The 19,771-nt window shown below is 41.6% G+C and overlaps 1 protein-coding gene across 1 annotated transcript; it reads left to right on the top strand.

Moving 5' to 3' along the window:
• Positions 1 to 2,058: 2,058 nt before the first annotated feature.
• On the top strand, positions 2,059 to 16,037 carry LOC137296299 (prostaglandin reductase 1-like). The gene is made up of 9 exons (XM_067828064.1): positions 2,059 to 2,261; positions 4,636 to 4,681; positions 5,617 to 5,673; positions 6,278 to 6,457; positions 7,408 to 7,525; positions 8,118 to 8,270; positions 10,041 to 10,149; positions 11,115 to 11,233; positions 13,729 to 16,037. The coding sequence occupies exons 1-9, from the start codon at positions 2,156 to 2,158 to the stop codon at positions 13,837 to 13,839; spliced, it is 999 nt and encodes a 332-aa protein (XP_067684165.1). The 5' UTR covers positions 2,059 to 2,155; the 3' UTR covers positions 13,840 to 16,037.
• Positions 16,038 to 19,771: the final 3,734 nt, after the last annotated feature.

Here is a 19,771-nt window from a genome sequence, read left to right as displayed (position 1 = left end):
TGATCTTCAATAACCCCCAAGCCTTTTGTAAGAGGCTAACATGATCGGGTTGTCATGCTAGCTGACTTAGTTCACACGTCATCGTATCCAAATTGCGTAGATCGATGCTAATGCTGTTGGTCACTGGATTGCCTGGTCCAGACTCGATTGTTTACATACCGCTGCCACATAAGTGGAAATTGCTGATAGCGGCGTAAAACTCCCCCCCCCCCCCTTCACTCTACACTCCATGGGAATGCATATATAGTCACTCAGTCACCTAGGGAGCATTTCTAAAATCAAACACAGATACTGATGCCATACGGGGTTGCTTCCTGGTGTGGTATAAGACATTTTCCCACTAGTACTGTTATCATCGACTCAGCTTGTCGTAAGAGGCGACTAACGGGATCGGGTGGTCAGGCTCGCTGACTTGGTTGGCACATGTCATCGGTTCCCAATTGCACAGATCGATGCTCATGTTGTTGATCACTGGATTGTCTGGTCCAGACTCGATTACTTACAGACCGCCGCCACATAGCTGGAATATTGCTGAGTGCGGCGTAAAACTAAACTCACTCACTCACTACTGTTATCATAACGTGTATCTAGCATGTTGACATGCATGTCATCGAAGTACAGTATGTCAGTACGTTAACGCATAAGCTTTTGAAATCCAGGTTGATGTTGCGGACTAAAAATATGAGAGTATTTAAGATATACCGTTTCATTGTCTGTACCATTAATATACATAATGTTGCAATGAAAATGCATATGAATTATGTACATTACCACTTTGAATTCACGAATCATGTCTGCAGTGTTATATACACTTACTGACCGTCAGTCAATTATAGTCATATGATTCACAATGGTAATATTTAGAATAACGGCAACTACTGTAACAAAGGCAACGGCTCAGATTCTATAATAACGAGCTCACTGGCGCAAAACGTAAATGATAGGAAAGCAATTATGGGATGTTGAAGAAACTTATAATTAAAAAGGATGTCTTTAACTGTTTTGTATTGTACCAAAGATGGTTCATGTACGTTAGGTCGCTCGATTCACCTGAGCCCTCCTATTTCAGCATTGAACGATGTATTTACTGCAAATATTTTGATGCTTTCTCCAAATGTCATCTGGACTGAAAGCAAAGTGTTCGATTTTCGACGTCCAGAATGAGCAGAGGTGACGTAAGTGAGTATGATTTTAGCGCCACTCCAGCAAGACACCTGAAATGTGGTTCACACATTGTGCGGAATCACCCCCCAATCTTCGGCATGACGAGCAAACGTCTAAACCACTAGGCTACACCATCGCCCCTTGTGTGTAGTTACCCTGAGATACGATGCCCCATTTTAAACATCACTTATTATTATTATCATTCTTATTGTAAGCTTTATATATAGCGCACATATCCATGCAACTATTACTTGCTCAAAGCACTGGTGTTTGTTTCCCTCGATCATTGGAGTCAATCTCATCTCCCTGGGGAGTATACAGCTTATGTTGCCGCACCGAGTTTACAGAGGCTCTCTGATCCTAACGAGGATTGGGACACACAGTCACAGTACTGGTCTACTGAACGTTTCTGTACCCGCAACTAGGTGTTTGGATATTCGTGTGGCCACCACCTGGTCATGTATCAACGGATTCGTGGGTTCTTTTAACTGCACAGGTTTGTGTACTACCCACTAGCTTTGACAACACAAAAAGAATCTACACACAAAATTAGACTCCATGTTTTCTTACACCCGGTGACGGGTGGGTTCGAATCCCGACACCTCAACCTCGTGGGATCACTCGCCTGACGCTTTAGCACGCTCGCCAACGCGCCCCATTCCGATACTCAACTAAAATGCCCATTGGATCACCGTTTTTAGTCCCTTTAATAGAGACGGAGGCTAACGACAAGAGTTCGTCTCTAACGCCGGTTTGGTTTCACACCTCTGGCTGAGCAAACCGTTTAGAATCTTTCTTATTGATTCAGCACGATAGTGTTATTTTACTCCTATTCAGAAATGCACTGTAAATCAGCCCGAAATGCTGGAGAAAAAAATCATTTTACAGGGAGAGATAAGAAGATTGATATAAAACCAGACTGACGTGCAGCTTTATACAACGCAAGCTGAGGCAGGCCAAGGTAGTTCAGCAGATCTGCCACGTGTAAACAATGGTGATGGCAAAGGCTTGGGTGATTGGGAAGACGTTCGATGGGGCTCCCACTGATTCCAACTTTCGTCTCATCGAGGAAGACGTGCCAGCCCCGAAAGAGGGAGGTAGGAAGGATAAACATCATCTCAGTTCACTTCCTGAATGTTTTTGCTTTCTGTCACTGTTATTGAAATATTTGACTTACCTTGGTCATGGAGACAGTTCCAGCTGAGGGCAGTTCCACTAAAGATCCAGGTATTATTTTTGTCATTTTTTGTTGATTGCAACAAACCTTTTGCCGATTAATATAAACTGCGAAAACTGATAACTTTTTATCATGTTCAAAACACATTAACTTTCACATCACCAGTATCTGTTTCAATCAGTGGGCCTCCCCGATGTGATAAGTTTGTGAGTCGATTGCTACATCGGCAATAATTCAGCCTTATCGTGACTACAAACAAGTTACATTGTATAATTTTATAATAAGCACAGGTAAATATTAAAAGGCCGGTCAGCAAATGACAGTAGATAAAATAATACCTCACAGATGTCAATTTAAAAGTAGTAATTAACACTAATCTACTTTAACTACAGATGACAATACCATAAAAAACAGGCTATATATTGCCAACAACTGAAGTTAGATCACCATGCTAGGGACTAATGTAATCAGACCCGTGAAGAGCCAGTGTTAGAACTGGCCCTCAGCAACCGACGCTTTTCGTAACAGGCGACTAACGGGATCGGGTGGTCAGACTAGCTGACTTTCACGTTCGCTTGTAGTAAGAGACGACTAACGGGATCGGGTGGTCAGACTAGCTGACTTTCACGTTCGCTTGTAGTAAGAGACGACTAACGGGATCGGGTGGTCAGACTAGCTGACTTTCACGTTCGCTTGTAGTAAGAGACGACTAACGGGATCGGGTGGTCAGACTAGCTGACTTTCACGTTCGCTTGTAGTAAGAGACGACTAACGGGATCGGGTGGTCAGACTAGCTGACTTTCACGTTCGCTTGTAGTAAGAGACGACTAACGGGATCGGGTGGTCAGACTAGCTGACTTTCACGTTCGCTTGTAGTAAGAGACGACTAACGGGATCGGGTGGTCAGACTAGCTGACTTTCACGTTCGCTTGTAGTAAGAGACGACTAACGGGATCGGGTGGTCAGACTAGCTGACTTTCACGTTCGCTTGTAGTAAGAGACGACTAACAGGATCGGGTGGTCAGACTAGCTGACTTTCACGTTCACTTGTAGTAAGAGACGACTAACGGGATCGGGTGCTCAGACTCGCTGACACTCATGTTCGCTTGTAGTAAGAGACGACTAACGGGATCGGGTGCTCAGACTCGCTGACACTCATGTTCGCTTGTAGTAAGAGACGACTAACGGGATCGGGTGCTCAGACTCGCTGACACTCATGTTCGCTTGTAGTAAGAGACGACTAACGGGATCGGGTGGTCAGACTAGCTGACTTTCACGTTCGCTTGTAGTAAGAGACGACTAACGGGATCGGGTGGTCAGACTAGCTGACTTTCACGTTCGCTTGTAGTAAGAGACGACTAACGGGATCGGGTGGTCAGACTAGCTGACTTTCACGTTCGCTTGTAGTGAGAGACGACTAACGGGATCGGGTGGTCAGACTAGCTGACTTTCACGTTCGCTTGTAGTGAGAATGATCAACGGTATGAGCATTGATCTGCGAATTTGGGAACCGATGACATGTGTAAACCAAGTAAACGAGCGTGACCACCCGATCCCGTTATTCGCCTCTTACGACAAGCATAGTCGCCTTTTATGGCAAGCATGGGTTGCCTCAAGGTCTATTCTATCCCGGACCTTCACGGATCAGGTAATCTTGTATGCCTCTATGACTTCAGTTAGAGTGAGTGAGTTACGAGGTTTTATCTCATCATCTGCATTTCAGTCAAAAATGTGACTAAAACAGGTTATACGTTTGTGACACTTAAACAGGGAATATATAAAGAGCCTGTTGACAAACTAAATTACAAACAACCACAAAACACAGATACACAAGTAAGACTACCATGTAAGGCTAAAACCATAGACAATACAACATATGAATGAGCTACATATCGTCAACAACTGAAGGTAGATCACCATACTAGGAACCATGGGAACTTACAGTACGTTTTATTCCTGCATGGACCCTAGATGGGTTCAGCCGCAAAACACTTGTCTCTATTTATAATAATTCATTTCTTTTTTAAAAATATCAATAAATGAATATGACATGAGAATTGGCATGGTTAAAAGATAATGTATTGTTTTACACTGAAATACCGTGCCAATGCAATGGGAAAATCTGAGAAATGTGTCGCCGCGTACGGCAACGCCTTGCTGAAGATAGCGCGCTGACTGTTCTTTCTGTGATATCACATACGTTACTTTCCTTCATCTTATATATACCTGTTTATTAATTGTACGTCTCTCCCACAGGATATAACTGATGATAATCTTTGACGTTTGTGTTGCAGAGTTCGTGTGTGAGGCTCTGTACCTGAGTGTCAGCCCATATGAAAGGTGAAGTAGCTAGTTAAAGTTTGTCCTGAAACAAATATGACGGTACTCAATAGCCATTCCACGTTGTTCATGTGTTATTTACTGTAACCCGTGCTGGGATCAAGGAGAGGATTTATCAGAACGTTAAATCGCAGTTTACTGTATTTTTCTTTGAAGTCATTCATGTACAGTATGATATCGTCACGCCATCCTAAGTTATTGGACGAAGGGTTGTCCCCCATTGAATAACATGATACATACCTTTGTTGATACTATGAATTTGATGGTGCACATTGCTATGTCAATAACGTTAATAAGATTTTTTTATTGAAAAATATTGATATCGCAGTTAAGATTTATGTTACATATACTCATGGAGACGAAATATAGTAAACATGATAGTGCAAGTGTTCCTTTATTGATTTCCAGATTTTCACCCAAAGTGCAAAGTGCGTAACATGAAACCCAGAAAAGGGTATATGAACACTTGCACTTTCATGTGTTCCTTTTCTCGTGTCCACGAGTATACTGGCAAACAAGGACAAGTTGATAACCAGCCTGACAATTGTCCCGTATTAGCACGTACGATTGCCACTGTAGACGCGATATCTCTGTGCCGGTTCAACGTATCCTTTTTTTGCCATTAGTGAAACGAAAAAGAAAATATGAGAGAAATGGGGGCGGTGGGGTAGCCTAGTGGTTAAAGCGTTCACTCGTCACGTCAAAGACCCGGGTTCGATTCCCCACATGGGTACAATCTGTGTAGCCCAATTTCTGGTGTCCCCCGCCGTGATATTGCTGGAATATTGCTTAAAGCGACGTAAAACTAAACTCACTCACTCACTATCAGAGTAATGTGTTGAAGCGTTCATTTCTTGGTCCTTCGATGTTCACTTAAAACCATATTATCCGGTTTTACTCTGCAATGTATTGGTGTTGGATTCGTTCATCTGCAGGAGGAGCTCGGACACAGCACCAGTAGGATCACCAATCTTAGGGTATCAAGTTGCACGGTAACAGAAACACATATTCCGCACATTCAGTCTATTTTCAAATATCCCGAATCAGTGAAGATCTGGATTGTATTTGGTCATTAGAAACCCACACTTGTCGTATGAAGTAAATTACGGGATCGGGTTGTCAGGTTGTCTGTAGTGGTATCCCAGTTGCGTAGATCGATGCTCATGCTGTTGATCACTGGAATATTCGGTCTTATACTGTCGTGATGTAGCTGGAATACTGCTAAGTGCCACGTCAAACAACAAACATTATAAACAAATAAACATAAAAAAGTTGCTTTAGGGATTGCATTAACTGATAGACATAAAGGTTGCATTAACTGATAGACATAAAGGTTGCATTAACTGATAGACATAAAAGTTTCACCATTTCAAAAGATGATCAATCGCACGTAATACATGTTCGTAAAGTGTTTGACTGAATTATCAGACTTTTTAACTGACAACACTCGAGTCTAGAATTGGTTCCTTCAGCTCTAAGTCAAGTACTGTCTATGTGCTTGTATCAATTAAACAAACACACTGAATCAAATAAAATAACAACTCTGTTTTCGTATTTTGTGTAAGACTGCCAAGAAGCCATAGCTGTTTCTTCCAGGGTGACCGAAAGCAAGACCAGCGAGTACCCAGTTGGGACGGTTCTCTGTCTCTACTGTGGCTGGCGAACCAAGTCATTGATCAGTCCCAAAGGAATCCCAAAGGCTGTCATGATGGCTAAGCTGACTGATTTTGGTGGCAAAGAGCCATCCCTTGCTCTCGGAATCCTTGGAATCCCAGGGTAAGAGCGAGTTAGGATAAGCTGTTTTAACCTTTCTTCTATGTTATTTTTGAACACTGTCATGTATATTTTAATGTTTAAATGTTAAAATTCATTTTTTAATGCTACTCCAGCATGATGAGTGAGTGAGTGAGTTTAATTCTACGACGCACTCGGCAATATCTAGCTACATGGCAGCGGTCTGTAAATAATCGAGTCTGGACCAGACAATCCAGTGATGAACAGCCTGAGCATCGATCTTAACAACTGGGAACCGATGACATGTGTCAACCAAGTCAGCGAGCCTGACCACCCGATCCCGTTAGTCGCCCTTTTCGACAAACATAGCCGCATTTTATGACGAGCATGGGTTGCTGAAGGTCTGTTCTACCCCGGGACTCCAGCCTGAAGACTGTCGTAGAGAAGAGATCGTCTTGTGGCCCTAGAAGCGCTAAACTGTTATAGGTTTCTGGAAAATGAAAATAGGTCTGATAGCTCATCTGAATGCTTGTAATGCAATGCCATTGCTATTTTAAGCAAAACATTACCGATTTTACAAGGAAAGTCCCCTGTCACTGCATGACAGAGAAGCTGTGACTTGTCTGAAGTTCGTTTTACATATGTTAAGGTACTCCCATGACTATATGATTGGTTTGTTTCCGCCATATATACTGAAGACAGTCATAATGCGAATATCGTTTCCAAGCACAAAGCACTTTCAGCTATCATAGTGATGAAGTGTGTTGTTACATCGTTTCCAAGCCATGCAGTGACAGGCGACGTGTAATCATTCGTGGGATAGTTGGATTAGAGAAAAGCTGATCCCTGTGTCTGAAAGGGACCAAACTCTACGTAGCTCACAATGACGTCCGTTCCTCCACATTTGTCAAGATGAATTCCATACACGTATTTTTGTAACTGGTGCGTTTATATGCTTGTGAATATTAGTAGTTCTTGGGACACTGTTTCAGAGTGACGGCGTATCTGGGTCTCTTGGATGTCTGTCAGCCGAAATCTGGGGAGACAGTTCTGGTCAGTGGGTCAGGCGGAGCTCTGGGCAGTGTGGTTGGACAGATCGCCAAGCTCAAGGTAGGTACTAATGTAAGATCGACGAATTAATTTTTTTTTCTAACACAGTGTTTTGTAAATGTTTATTTTATATATAATCACTGTCGTAAATGACAAATTCAGTTTCAGCACGTCCTGTTATTACAAAGATGAATGTGCGATATTCAAATGATGTAAGGTTTACCTTCGGTTGCACTTTTTAAATTTCTCACTTCAGTTTTACCTGTCATAGTGATGTTCTTTCCGTTGACATCGTTATAGTGAGTGAGTGTAGTTTTACGCCTCTTTTAGCAATATTCCAGCAATATCACGGCGGGGGACACCAGAATTGGGCTTTACACATGGTACCCCTGTTGGAATCGACCGCGGGTTTTCGGTGTGACAAGCGTACGCTTTAACCCGCAGCTTGAGGATAACCCGCCTGCCCTCGCCGTTACAGAACGCTGATATTACTGAAATGCTTTTCAAGGAGCCTATGAACCAGATTCGACCAGTCACTCGTATGAAAACTATCAACCTCTGCTTGGAGCCAGCTATGGCCTTGGTGTATTTATATTGAATCGATGCCACTTTATAGCCAAAATGTGTCTCCAACAGAACTGATATATTTCAGGGTTGCAAGGTGATTGGGATTGTCGGATCTAATAAGAAATGTGATTGGTTGAAGAGTCTTGGGTTTGATCACGTGTTCAACTATAGGGAAGCCAAACTGGACGATGCTCTCAAGTCTGCTGCTCCAAATGGGGTTGACTGTTTCTTTGACAACGTATGTACCAGCCCATCTAAAGGCCACGCGTATTTGACCTGTGGTATGTTAACAGACAAATGTATCTGTCGTATATCATAAAAGAGTGTTTGTTTAACAGCTCCACGAACAATGCAAATACGTGATCCATGAACAATGCAAATATGTGACCCTTGAACAATGCAAATATATGAACCACGAACAATACAAGTATGTGACCCATAAACAATGCAAATGTGTGACCACCACATATCCGAGGTAACCGCTTGAGGTGCCTAGGTGACTATTAAATTTAGCTCACACTCTCACTCATTTCCCGATCAAACAGTGCATTCTGTCCGTTTTCAAAACCAGCGTGTGAGTATCATGTTCCTAACAAACACGTAAAGAGACAGGGGGACACATCATAAAAGAGTTTGTTTAACAGCTCCATGAACAATGCAAATATGTGACCATGAACAATGCAAATATGTGACCCATGAACAATACATAAATATGAAACACGAACAATGCAGATATGTGACTCATTAACAATGCAAATATATGACCCATGAACAATGCAAATGTATGAATCAAGAACAATGCAAATATGGGACCCATTAACAAATTGAATGCAATTTTATTACTCATAAACAATGCAAATAGATGGCCCAAACTGAATATATCAGGTAAAATCACACATTTGAAACTATTATAGGTACTTTTCTTCTGACTTGTAATGAACTGAATTTAGAAACTGCCAGAAACAATGAATTGGTCCCCAACAACCTACTCAGGTCATTAAAGGAGTCTGCATTAGTCGACTGGACAGATTCGGTAGACTCATTTTTTTATGCTGAATGGCGGCAGTCCGTAAATAATCGAGTCTGACTTGATCCGGGTTAGAATTGGTCGCCTTTACTACTATGCAACCTCGCCGCCCCAGTGACGAATTAAATTATATAAAAGGACATTTATTGATTGATTACGGACATTCCCGCCATATAAACAACTGCAATAATGTCATACAAATCTAGGTTATCTAATTTGTACCGTAAAGATCCATACAGATCTTAACCCATACAGGCTAGCTGTTCTCGAAACGTTCGTAGCCCTAGGAACTTCCTAAGCCCATTCTTAACACACTGACTACGTTCAACGTTAAGAATTCTTAGCCCTACGAACGTTTCGAGAATAAGGGCCCTGATCCGTAAGAGGCGACTAACGGGATCGAGTGGTCAGGTCCGCTGACGTGGTTGACACATGGTGCATCCTTATTGTGTAGATCAAAGCTCATAATGTTGATCACTGGATTGTTTGGTCCAGTCACGACTATTTACACACCGCCTCCTCATAGCTGGAATATTACCGAGTATGGCATAAATCAGCATACCAACCTTGAGCATCGATCCTACGCTATTGGAATACAGTGACATGCATCAACCAGCGAGTCTGACTATCTCATCCCAGGAGTCGCCTCATACAATAATCATGTACAGGTGAAGACCATTTAGTACCCGGGTTTTCATGCGCGCTATTATTTACTAGCCGCCTACTGAGGAGAAATGCACACAAAAATAAACATAAAACGTGTGATAACAAAACGAGTGAGTACTGTTTTACACTGCTTTCAGCATTATGCCAGCAATACCAAGGCGGATGACTCTAGAAATGGGCCTCACATATTGTCACCATGTAGGGAATCGAACCTGGTCTTCGACGTGACGAGCGAACGCTTTAAGCATTAGGCTACCACGCCTCCCCGATAAACGATTTGTAGGTGATATTCGAAGTATTCATTTATGTTTGCAGGTCGGTGGTGAATTGTCCTATCACGTGCTGCAGCACATGAACAGCTTCGGGCGGGTGTGCGTGTCCGGCGCCATGTCTTCATACAACTACGGTGACAAGCAGCCTTTAAGTGCGTGAGACCTACACACACGCAACCACAAACACAGCGCGTTATCCTAAAAGAGACCTCAACATCCCAAACAAAAGACGAATTAAATGTCATTGAATAAATTGTAAACAAACGTACATTGACCGACAAAAAGATGATATTGAGTAATTTGACCGGAACTGCAACACGTTTGTCAATGAGTAAGCTCAAAGCACTGAAACTTGTTTTATAGCTGCAATGTTTTGTCCAAACGAGAACTTCAAGTGAGTATTATTTGCAATTATTATTATCATAATACATATTTATGTACCACACATTTACGCAACTAATGTTTGCTCACTGGAAGTCAATCTCAACGGCACATCCTATTATCAGTCTCAACTCCCTTGGGACTATACAACTCTTGTTGCCTCAAGGCGCACCGATTTTATTGTGGCTTTTCCATTCTAACGAGGCATTCACATCTGGGTAGACTTAAAGTCACAGAACTTCGTGCAAGTTCACTGTACATTGCTGTGCCGCAACTAGGTGTTTGTACACATGCATGTGGCCACCACCTGGTCATATACCAACGGATTCGTGGGTTCACAGGGTGGTATACTGTATACTATGGGTTGTGACAACACGGAGAAAGAGTTGACTCCAAGGTTCTTATACCCGATCACATGTGGGCTCGATCCCGACATCTCAACCTAGCATTTTAGTCAGCTCGCCCACCGCGTCCCAATCGCGTTGTTTGTTTGTTGTTTACCGCCACAGTCAGCCATATTGCAGCTACATGATGTAGCTACATGGTGTATAATCCTTGTCTGGACCAGACAATCCTGTGATTCGCACCATGAGCAATCTTCACTGGCTGATGCAGACCTTTCAATGTTTTTTCATTCCGTGTTTTTACAGCTCAGTGATAATGTTCCATTAACCAGTTCCAGTCATCATTATATTGATGTGTCATGTAGCATTTTGAATTGTTTCATGTACTCCAGCTCCGTCGCCATTCCTTGCCTGTCTGTACAAGAGACTGAAGATACAAGGATTCTCGGTCCTTGATCATCGCGACAAATTCGAAGAGAGTAGAACTCAGGTTCTCAAATGGATGCAGGAGGTAACCTGTTAGATCATTATTAAATATATTCTACCAATATATGTCGGTGTTAAACATTGCACTCATAGATGTCGATGTAAAACATTGCACCCATAGATCACGTTGTTAAACATTGAAGTCATAGATCACATTGTTATGCATTGCACCCATAGATCATGTTGATATACATAGCACCCACAGATCATGTTGATATACATCGCACCCATAGATCATGTTGATATACATTGCACCCATAGATCACATTGTTATACATTGCACCCACAGATCATGTTGATATACATTGCACCCATAGATCACATTGTTATACATTGCACCCACAGATCATGTTGATATACATTGCACCCATAGATCACATTGTTATACATTCCACCCATAGATCATGTTGATATACATTGCACCCACAGATCATGTTGATGTACATCGCACCCATAGATCATGTTGATATACATTGCACCCATAGATCACATTGTTATACATTCCACCCATAGATCACATTGTTATACATTGCACCCATAGATCACATTGTTATACATTGCACCCATAGATCACATTGTTATACATTGCACCCATAGATCACATTGTTATACATTCCACCCATAGATCATGTTGATATACATCGCACCCATAGATCATGTTGATATACATTGCACCCATAGATCATGTTGATATACATTGCACCCATAGATCACATTGTTATACATTGCACCCACAGATCATGTTGATATACATTGCACCCATAGATCACATTGTTATACATTGCACCCATAGATCACATTGTTATACATCGCACCCATAGATCATGTTGATATACATTGCACCCACAGATCATGTTGATATACATTGCACCCATAGATCACATTGTTATACATTGCACCCACAGATCATGTTGATATACATTGCACCCATAGATCACATTGTTATACATTGCACCCATAGATCACATTGTTATACATTGCACCCATAGATCATGTTGATATACATTGCACCCATAGATCATGTTGATATACATTGCACCCACAGATCATGTTGATATACATTGCACCCACAGATCATGTTGATATACATTGCACCCATAGATCATGTTGATATACATTGCACCCATAGATCATGTTGATATACATTGAAGTCATAGATCACATTGTTATGCATCGCACCCATAGATCATGTTGATATACATCGCACCCATAGATCATGTTGATATACATAGCACCCATAGGTCATGTTGATATACATTGCACCCATAGATCATGTTGATATACATTGAAGTCATAGATCACGTTGTTATACATTGCACCCACAGATCATGTTGATATACATTGCACCCATAGATCACATTGTTATACATTGCACCCATAGATCATGTTGATATACATTGCACCCACAGATCATGTTGATATACATCGCACCCATAGATCATGTTGATATACATTGCACCCATAGATCACATTGGCATACATTGCACCCACAGATCAGGTTGATATATATTGCACCCATAGATCACATTGTTAAACATTGAAGTCATAGATCACATTGTTATGCATCGCACCCATAGATCATGTTGATATACATTGCACCCATAGATCACATTGTTACACATTGCACCCATAGATCACATTGTTATACATTGCACCCACAGATCATGTTGATATACATTGCACCCAGAGATCACACTGTTATACATTGCACTCATAGATCACATTGTACCCATAAACCACATTGTTACACATTGCACCCATAGATCATATTGTTGTATATTTCACCCATATATGTCGATCTTAAACATTTCACCCACAGATCAAATTGTTGTACACTGCACCCATAGACGTCGATGTTAATCATTGCACCCATAAATCACATTGCTATACATTGCACCCATAGATCACACTGTTACGCATTGTACCCACAGATCACACTGTTATACACTGCACCCATACATCACATTGTTATTGCATTAATATACAATGCACCCATTATCATGCTGTAAAATGTTGCAACCATGGATAACATTCCTACACACTGTACCGATAAATCACGCTGATACACATTGCATCCACACATCACATTGTTATACACCGCATCCGAATCACACCGTTGTACACTGCACCCATAAATCACCCTCTGATATACATTGCACCCATAAATCACGCTGTCATACATTGCACCTATGGATCACACTGTCATACATCGCATCCATGGATTACGCCGTTACAAACTGCATCCATTTGTCACGCTGGAATATACTGCATTCTTGAATCACATTGATTCAAATTGCACCCGTGGATCACATTGATTCACATTGCACCCGTGGATCACATTGATTCATATTGCACCCGTGGATCACATTGCAATGGATTACACCATGGGTCACTTTGTCATTCGTTGAGGATGCCGTAAAGTCTCCTCACGTTTCGTCGTTCCTTTCTCTCCTCCAAACATGTAAAGAATATGTATTCTATAATTCGTCGGCTTCACATCCTGAGGCATTCTTGTTTCAGGGCAAGGTCAAGTACAAAGAAGAGATTCAACATGGGTTTGAAAAGATGCCACATGCGTTCTTGACTGCGCTGAAGGGAGACGTCGCTGGGAAGATTATTGTTAAAGTTTAGTTCGATTAAACTGCAAAATAGCATGGCTATTAATGAAAGTAATATTGGTAACCGGAATTGCTTTCGCCCATATTGTCGTTTACACAGGGAAAAGGGTGAAATTATTGTTAGTGGGATAACATTTGTTTCTGCGAGTAATGCCTTTGAATATAGCATGGTTGTGGGTGAATGTGGTCTTGCTGTATTGTCGTTGGCAAGTATAGTTTTCTAATGTTGATGTCCCTTTGCGCACAAACATATTAAACACTTGTTGGAACGCCCTCTGTTTACTAAGCCAGTTACCGTCACACATATTTGAATGTTTGAAGCCCATTTCTGATGTATCCGCCGTAGTGTTGCTGGAATTATGCGGCCTAAAACTAAACCCACTCATTCCAGGGCAATGCCATTGTCTCTTTAACAGCCCATTGTTGCCACCAAACATTTCCCTGCTTTGAAATAAAACAAATCCCAATTATAGTCACAACAAATGCTGTATTGAAAAAATACTCCCAACATTTCTAACTAAACAATTTTGTAAAATTACAAGATGAACCACAATGCATTTGACGTTCTACATGCACATTCATCGCTCACAGTGGAATGCATTATCAAGTAACTGATCCTAAATGCAGATTCGACTTCTAATTCTTTCACAACTCAGAGCTACACGTTGAGGATAATGTCCGAGTAACTTTCCATTCCTGAAACATAATGGAGCTGAGACCCCCCGTAGGGATCCTCATTTTTAAGGAATAGCCTCCCTTCTCAAAGGCATATGCTGACGTTTCCCAATACGGCGTCCCAGTTGGTCCTCTATGGGTGACAGATCCGGTGACATTGCGGGCGACTGTAGGACGTTCACGTTGTTGGTATTGAGAAAATATCCAATGACGAGGTGAGCTTGGTGTGGCTGTGTCCAGTTGTAACATCGTCCGTGGTTGTTGTTGCACCACAACCCGTTTAACCTGTACGACGTGTGGTGAAATAAGCGCCAATGATGACCGGATCCGTCTTCTGATCCCCACAAAATCCACCCCGGACCCTCACACTTATTCCACTTCCTGTCGTCTGTCCAACACGGCGTGGGCAGATTCTGCCTGGCAGAGCTGGAACCTACTCTCTTCTCTGCTACCACTGCAGTACAGTCCCTGTTCTCCTCAATCTGGTACGTCGACGTTGGCACGTTAACATCAAAAGGTGAAAGGTTGATAAGAACGAAGACCATGATAGCGGAGACATCTAGCCACGGGCTGTCTGTCGACTGGATGGCCAAAGCTGTTTGCGGCTGATGACATCACAGTGAGGAACCTGTTCCACAGTTGAAGCACCCATAAATACTGGTCATCCTGCGGGGTCGTGACTTTGGTTCTGCCAGTCCATGGCCTGTTTGCAGTACTGCCAGTTCGTCTGTGACTTGTGACAAGTCTGGCGTTCATCTAACAAGATTAAAAATCTTTTTCATGTTTTATACCCGATTTTCATACAGTATACTTTGTGCATTATTTGCAGTTTTTCGTGATTAAATGCACTTGTTTAACAAAACAGACTGCAGCATTTATTGTATAATGGCAGCCATTATTTTTATGGGAGGTTTCTTTAGACCAAGCTTGTTCCCCTGTCTGTGTGGGTCTCTGTGTTAGAATCTGTCCACATTGCAATATAAGTTATAAGCTTGACTACTTGTTTGACCGTACGTATCATAACAACATATATTAAACCGAATATATATAAATATATAAATATACCGAACAGCAATTGCAAAAGAAACGCAACTCTGTTTTTGTCAAGTTTTAGATAGAAAATATAAACATGAAAGCTTACTTTTATTAGATTTCATTTTTTCGAAACTTCTGTTTCTATTGCTGTTCAGTATACTGGTATGTTAAAGGATCAGCAGCGCTTTCATATTACAAGTCAAACCTAACCACTATAAAACAGCATTTATTTGCATTTTTGTGACCTCAATACTGAGAAATCTCAGCAGCTTTGCCTGTTGTTTACTTTGCTTCCTGTTTCCTTCAACGATTCGTATGTATACCTTCTTACTCTTTCACACACAAATGACCTTCTCGTACATGTACAATATAACTTGTAGGTTATGGAAATAAACAATGCAGGTGAAAGGCTGGATCGTGTGGTTCACCTGTCGGAGCTCGGTGTTATAGCAGAACATTTTTGACTGATGCAATAAACAACATACATTCACTACTGTTTTCTTCGATAGTGTTACAACGTTTGTGTCTAGTGTGGCAGTAAATGAGTGAGCGATCAGGTTTATTTCAGCAATATAGGTGGTGACCAAGTTCACACGCAGACACGTTGTCTCATAAACATACAGGCTAACACGAAAGTCATTTTTGAGTGAGTTGGGCTTTACGACGCAGTCAACATACCAATATCGCGATGGACAGTAAATAATCAAGTCCACTGCAAAGTCCACTGATCAACAGCACGAGCATGGATCTATTCAGCTGGGATACAATAACATGTGTCCAGTATTTACACGTGGCTACATTGCTACTGACTTACTGACTTGGACTATACGATGTTCCCGGCGGTCACGGCAGCCCTGTAGTGCGTGGTGGGATTTCCCCCATTTCCCCCATTTCAAAGTCACGTTTTGTTCGGTCGTGCTTAGTACTGTATCCATGAACTGTCTGGATTAACGGGCCGCTGAGTACCGGAAGGGCAAAGGTGCACTTCGATTGGCCCCCTGGTTACAGTTGCGGTTCGTCCCGCCAGTACGTCTCCTTTCGGTCTATCGCGTGGGTTTCCTCATTTTTTTATCAATGGTTTGACAGGTTCTGCCAAGACGTTCTACGGATGAAACGTGGACGCCGGTCAGCTATGGAGCATGTTTGCGTCCACGGTATAAAATATAAGGTCAGTCAAAAGTCAAAACATTGATTCCTGCTGATATAATTCAGTCTTATTGCGCACCTTAGTACAATAACCAATATAGAACTTCGAGACCAACACTGACACACTTGCTCTACCAATCCCCGCCCAGCAATGTGATAGATTTTAACATACCTCGTGGCCAAATATCATCGCACTGAAACGAAACACATCAAAATCGAACTTTACAACATAATGCTTCCCAGCACTCACCACGAGGACGCGTGCCCCTTGACAGACTGAGATCCCAAATGTGTCATCAATTAGCTAAAGCAAATGACGACAACAATGCCCGAAGCCACTACTGTGATAAAATAGTCAAACGCGGGTCTTAAAAAGAGATTTGTAGCTGATACTTACAACACCCGTCGGACTAATACATTCATGTGCAGCTGGCATTGTCGCACTGGTTATTGTTTATTGTAGATTTATAACACTTGTGGGGCTAATATATTTTCATTCAAGAAGCGTCTGTTGATACCTCTGCGCATTCACAGTCGTATACTTAAAAGAGCCAAAATGTCCGGCTACAGGTATGATCTACAGTAACTTTTCTATCTTTCATATAATGAATACTTGAAAGACACCAAGGAACACTTTTCATTGAACAGTATAACAAAGGCTGTCTGAAAAACAGAATTATTAACAGATGAGAAAACCGAGGTAGGTAGGTCTTGACGTATTGTGTGTACGTCTACATTAATAACTCAGAACACCCAAGTCGTGGTTACAAATTACAACATTTACACCAAGATATCTATATTGACAGTATGCGATCCCAAATGTGTCATCAACTATCTAAACCGGATATTGGCGACGACAAGGCCAAAGGATATTTCCAATAAAGTGATAAAGTACAGTTTCAAACACTTTTCTTTCGGTTTTAAAAAGCTAACGGACTCGAAGGGCTGTCCGGAACGAAAAGTACACATCTGTAGCATTGAGAAATTTACCGATTGCATTAACCTTGCCGGAGCCAGTTTCTGGATTTTGATACCACACATTCCACCAACGATTGTCCAGTTATGGTAAACATACTCATAGCACTTGCATTCCTCCTGATGTGTCAACAAGACGTTTGCACTGACCTCAGGTTTGGTTACTTCCAGAGGATTATGGTTAAAGAGAGGGCGGACATTTTATGGAGTTTACCCAATGTTTCCAATAAGCTGAAGTGTCTCATACTATGTCTTGATGAAAGCAAATGTACTACTTTTGGGCCTGTTGAGTCAAAGGGTTTCTGTCAGGCTTTTGGTCTTGGCGTACAGCTGGTGATGGGAAAAGATGGCTTCGTTGCATACTATTCGAAAAGACGTAAGTACTTGTTGTTCATAGAATTATTAAAATCATTGAAGGTTGGTAACGTACTTTCCACGCCTCGGTTCGAAATATTTTTTTAATATCAAAATAGATTTCAAACCTCGTAGTGAAAATCAAATCGTTCTTCACCTCCACTACCAGCTTCCGGTTTAATGGCGGTAAATCTAAATACACTTGTGATCCATATGTCCGCCATGTTGAACCCTTGCTTTCATTCACCCGCTATGCCAACAGTTTTTTTTGTGTTTTAAAAAAAAGACGGCAGATAATAAATGCAATCTCCAAAAGTGAAATGGTAAAATTTTACTTTCTGCTTACTCCTGTTCCTTCTCTTCGTTGGACCGGAAGCTGGCGTGGGTAATGGAGGCGGAGAATGTTTTGACATGCCACGAGTGGAGCTTAACATCATAGGCCACCACTGCCGGTCGATGAACTAAGTCCTGGTTTACTATCCAGCCTCTCAACAATGTAAAATGTAAAGATGCATCATGGCAATAAGGCGTTAATTGTCCGGTTTTCGATCATGTTACCGGTTGTGTTAGCTACGCACCTTTACACGTTGTATACTAGGGAGGCTGGATAGTAAACCAACTTTGTGACCCACAGCAGGGTCCTATGCTTAAAATGTTAGCCCGAGTAATTGTTACATATGGAGGTTGGAAATCTGAGAGCACATCCCTGTGCGGAAATGGGTGTCTACCTTTGATTGTGGCCTTAGCATTACAAATATCTTTTCAAACTGAAGTGACGGAAGCACGTTGTCAACCTTTGCTCGCTTCGCTCTCATACAGAAGACTGGTCATCTCTGTTGCGCAACCCTTTTTGTGCTACAGTTTGACTGTTGATGAAGTAAGGGCCACCCTACTGCACGAGACGGACTACATTTCTGACGGACAATCTGAATTTACAGCTTGCCAGTGCGATATTCTTGTATATAAATTAGATAGCATGTTCAATACATCTGAGTAAATTCACCATATCAGAAAATCTATTTTTCAAATTGAGCATTACGCTTAGACTTGACAATTATTGTTTGGACACCGAAGTCTCGAATCGCAAGTCCCAAGCACCGGGCATTCGTCACCACTCGCCCCTTTCCGTAACCTCCAAGAAGACATGTCCGCCACTCGATGCTTGTCATGTGCGAAAATACGACAAACCAATCAGAACGAGCGTAATGACTGCACTGCGTTCATGAAAATAATCCCGACTACTTAAATCGTTTATGTCATTTTATGTTATAGTTTGAAAAATCATGAAAAATATATCGTCATATTGATTTTCGAAAGCATTAAGAACGTAGCTTACAGAATTGTGCTGTCTTATGTGAAGTTTTTATAAGAATCATGAGATTGACTGTCAAATTCAAATACATTCAAAGACATGCACGTACGTTTATGGACATGATGGCTGTCAGTGGTGTATTTCTGACGATTTTGCGGGCGTGTTGTGGTGATTCTACATACGCTTCCAACAGTTTTAGGAAATGTGATTATAAAGAGCCATGCGTTTCAAAACAATAATATTATATCTATAATTAATCAACTTTAATCTTTAGCATTTGTCATATAATTCACGTGCATGGGGAATTTTAGTCTGAGTTTTTTTGGGTCTTTTTTGTAGGGGGAGAGAGTCATTCATATATTTTCAGCGACTTCAGTCATATATAAGTCCACTTGGGGTGTGACAGCAAGGTTGAACGAATGTTCAGTTTGAGTAATATTTTTTAAAG

Source organism: Haliotis asinina, chromosome 9 (genome assembly GCF_037392515.1).
Source record: "Haliotis asinina isolate JCU_RB_2024 chromosome 9, JCU_Hal_asi_v2, whole genome shotgun sequence".
In the NCBI taxonomy this organism is placed as follows: Eukaryota; Metazoa; Mollusca; class Gastropoda; order Lepetellida; family Haliotidae; genus Haliotis; species Haliotis asinina.
This window is presented reverse-complemented; position numbering and strand designations above follow the sequence as displayed.

Coding starts and splice junctions, on each gene's coding strand:
- LOC137296299 (XM_067828064.1), top strand. CDS start 2,156: ATGGTGATGGCAAAGGCTTGGGTGATTGGGAAGACGTTCGATGGGGCT. Junction 4,682..5,616: donor AGTGTCAGCCCATATGAAAG/GTGAAGTAGCTA, acceptor GTTCATCTGCAG/GAGGAGCTCGGACACAGCAC. Junction 8,271..10,040: donor TTGACTGTTTCTTTGACAAC/GTATGTACCAGC, acceptor TTATGTTTGCAG/GTCGGTGGTGAATTGTCCTA.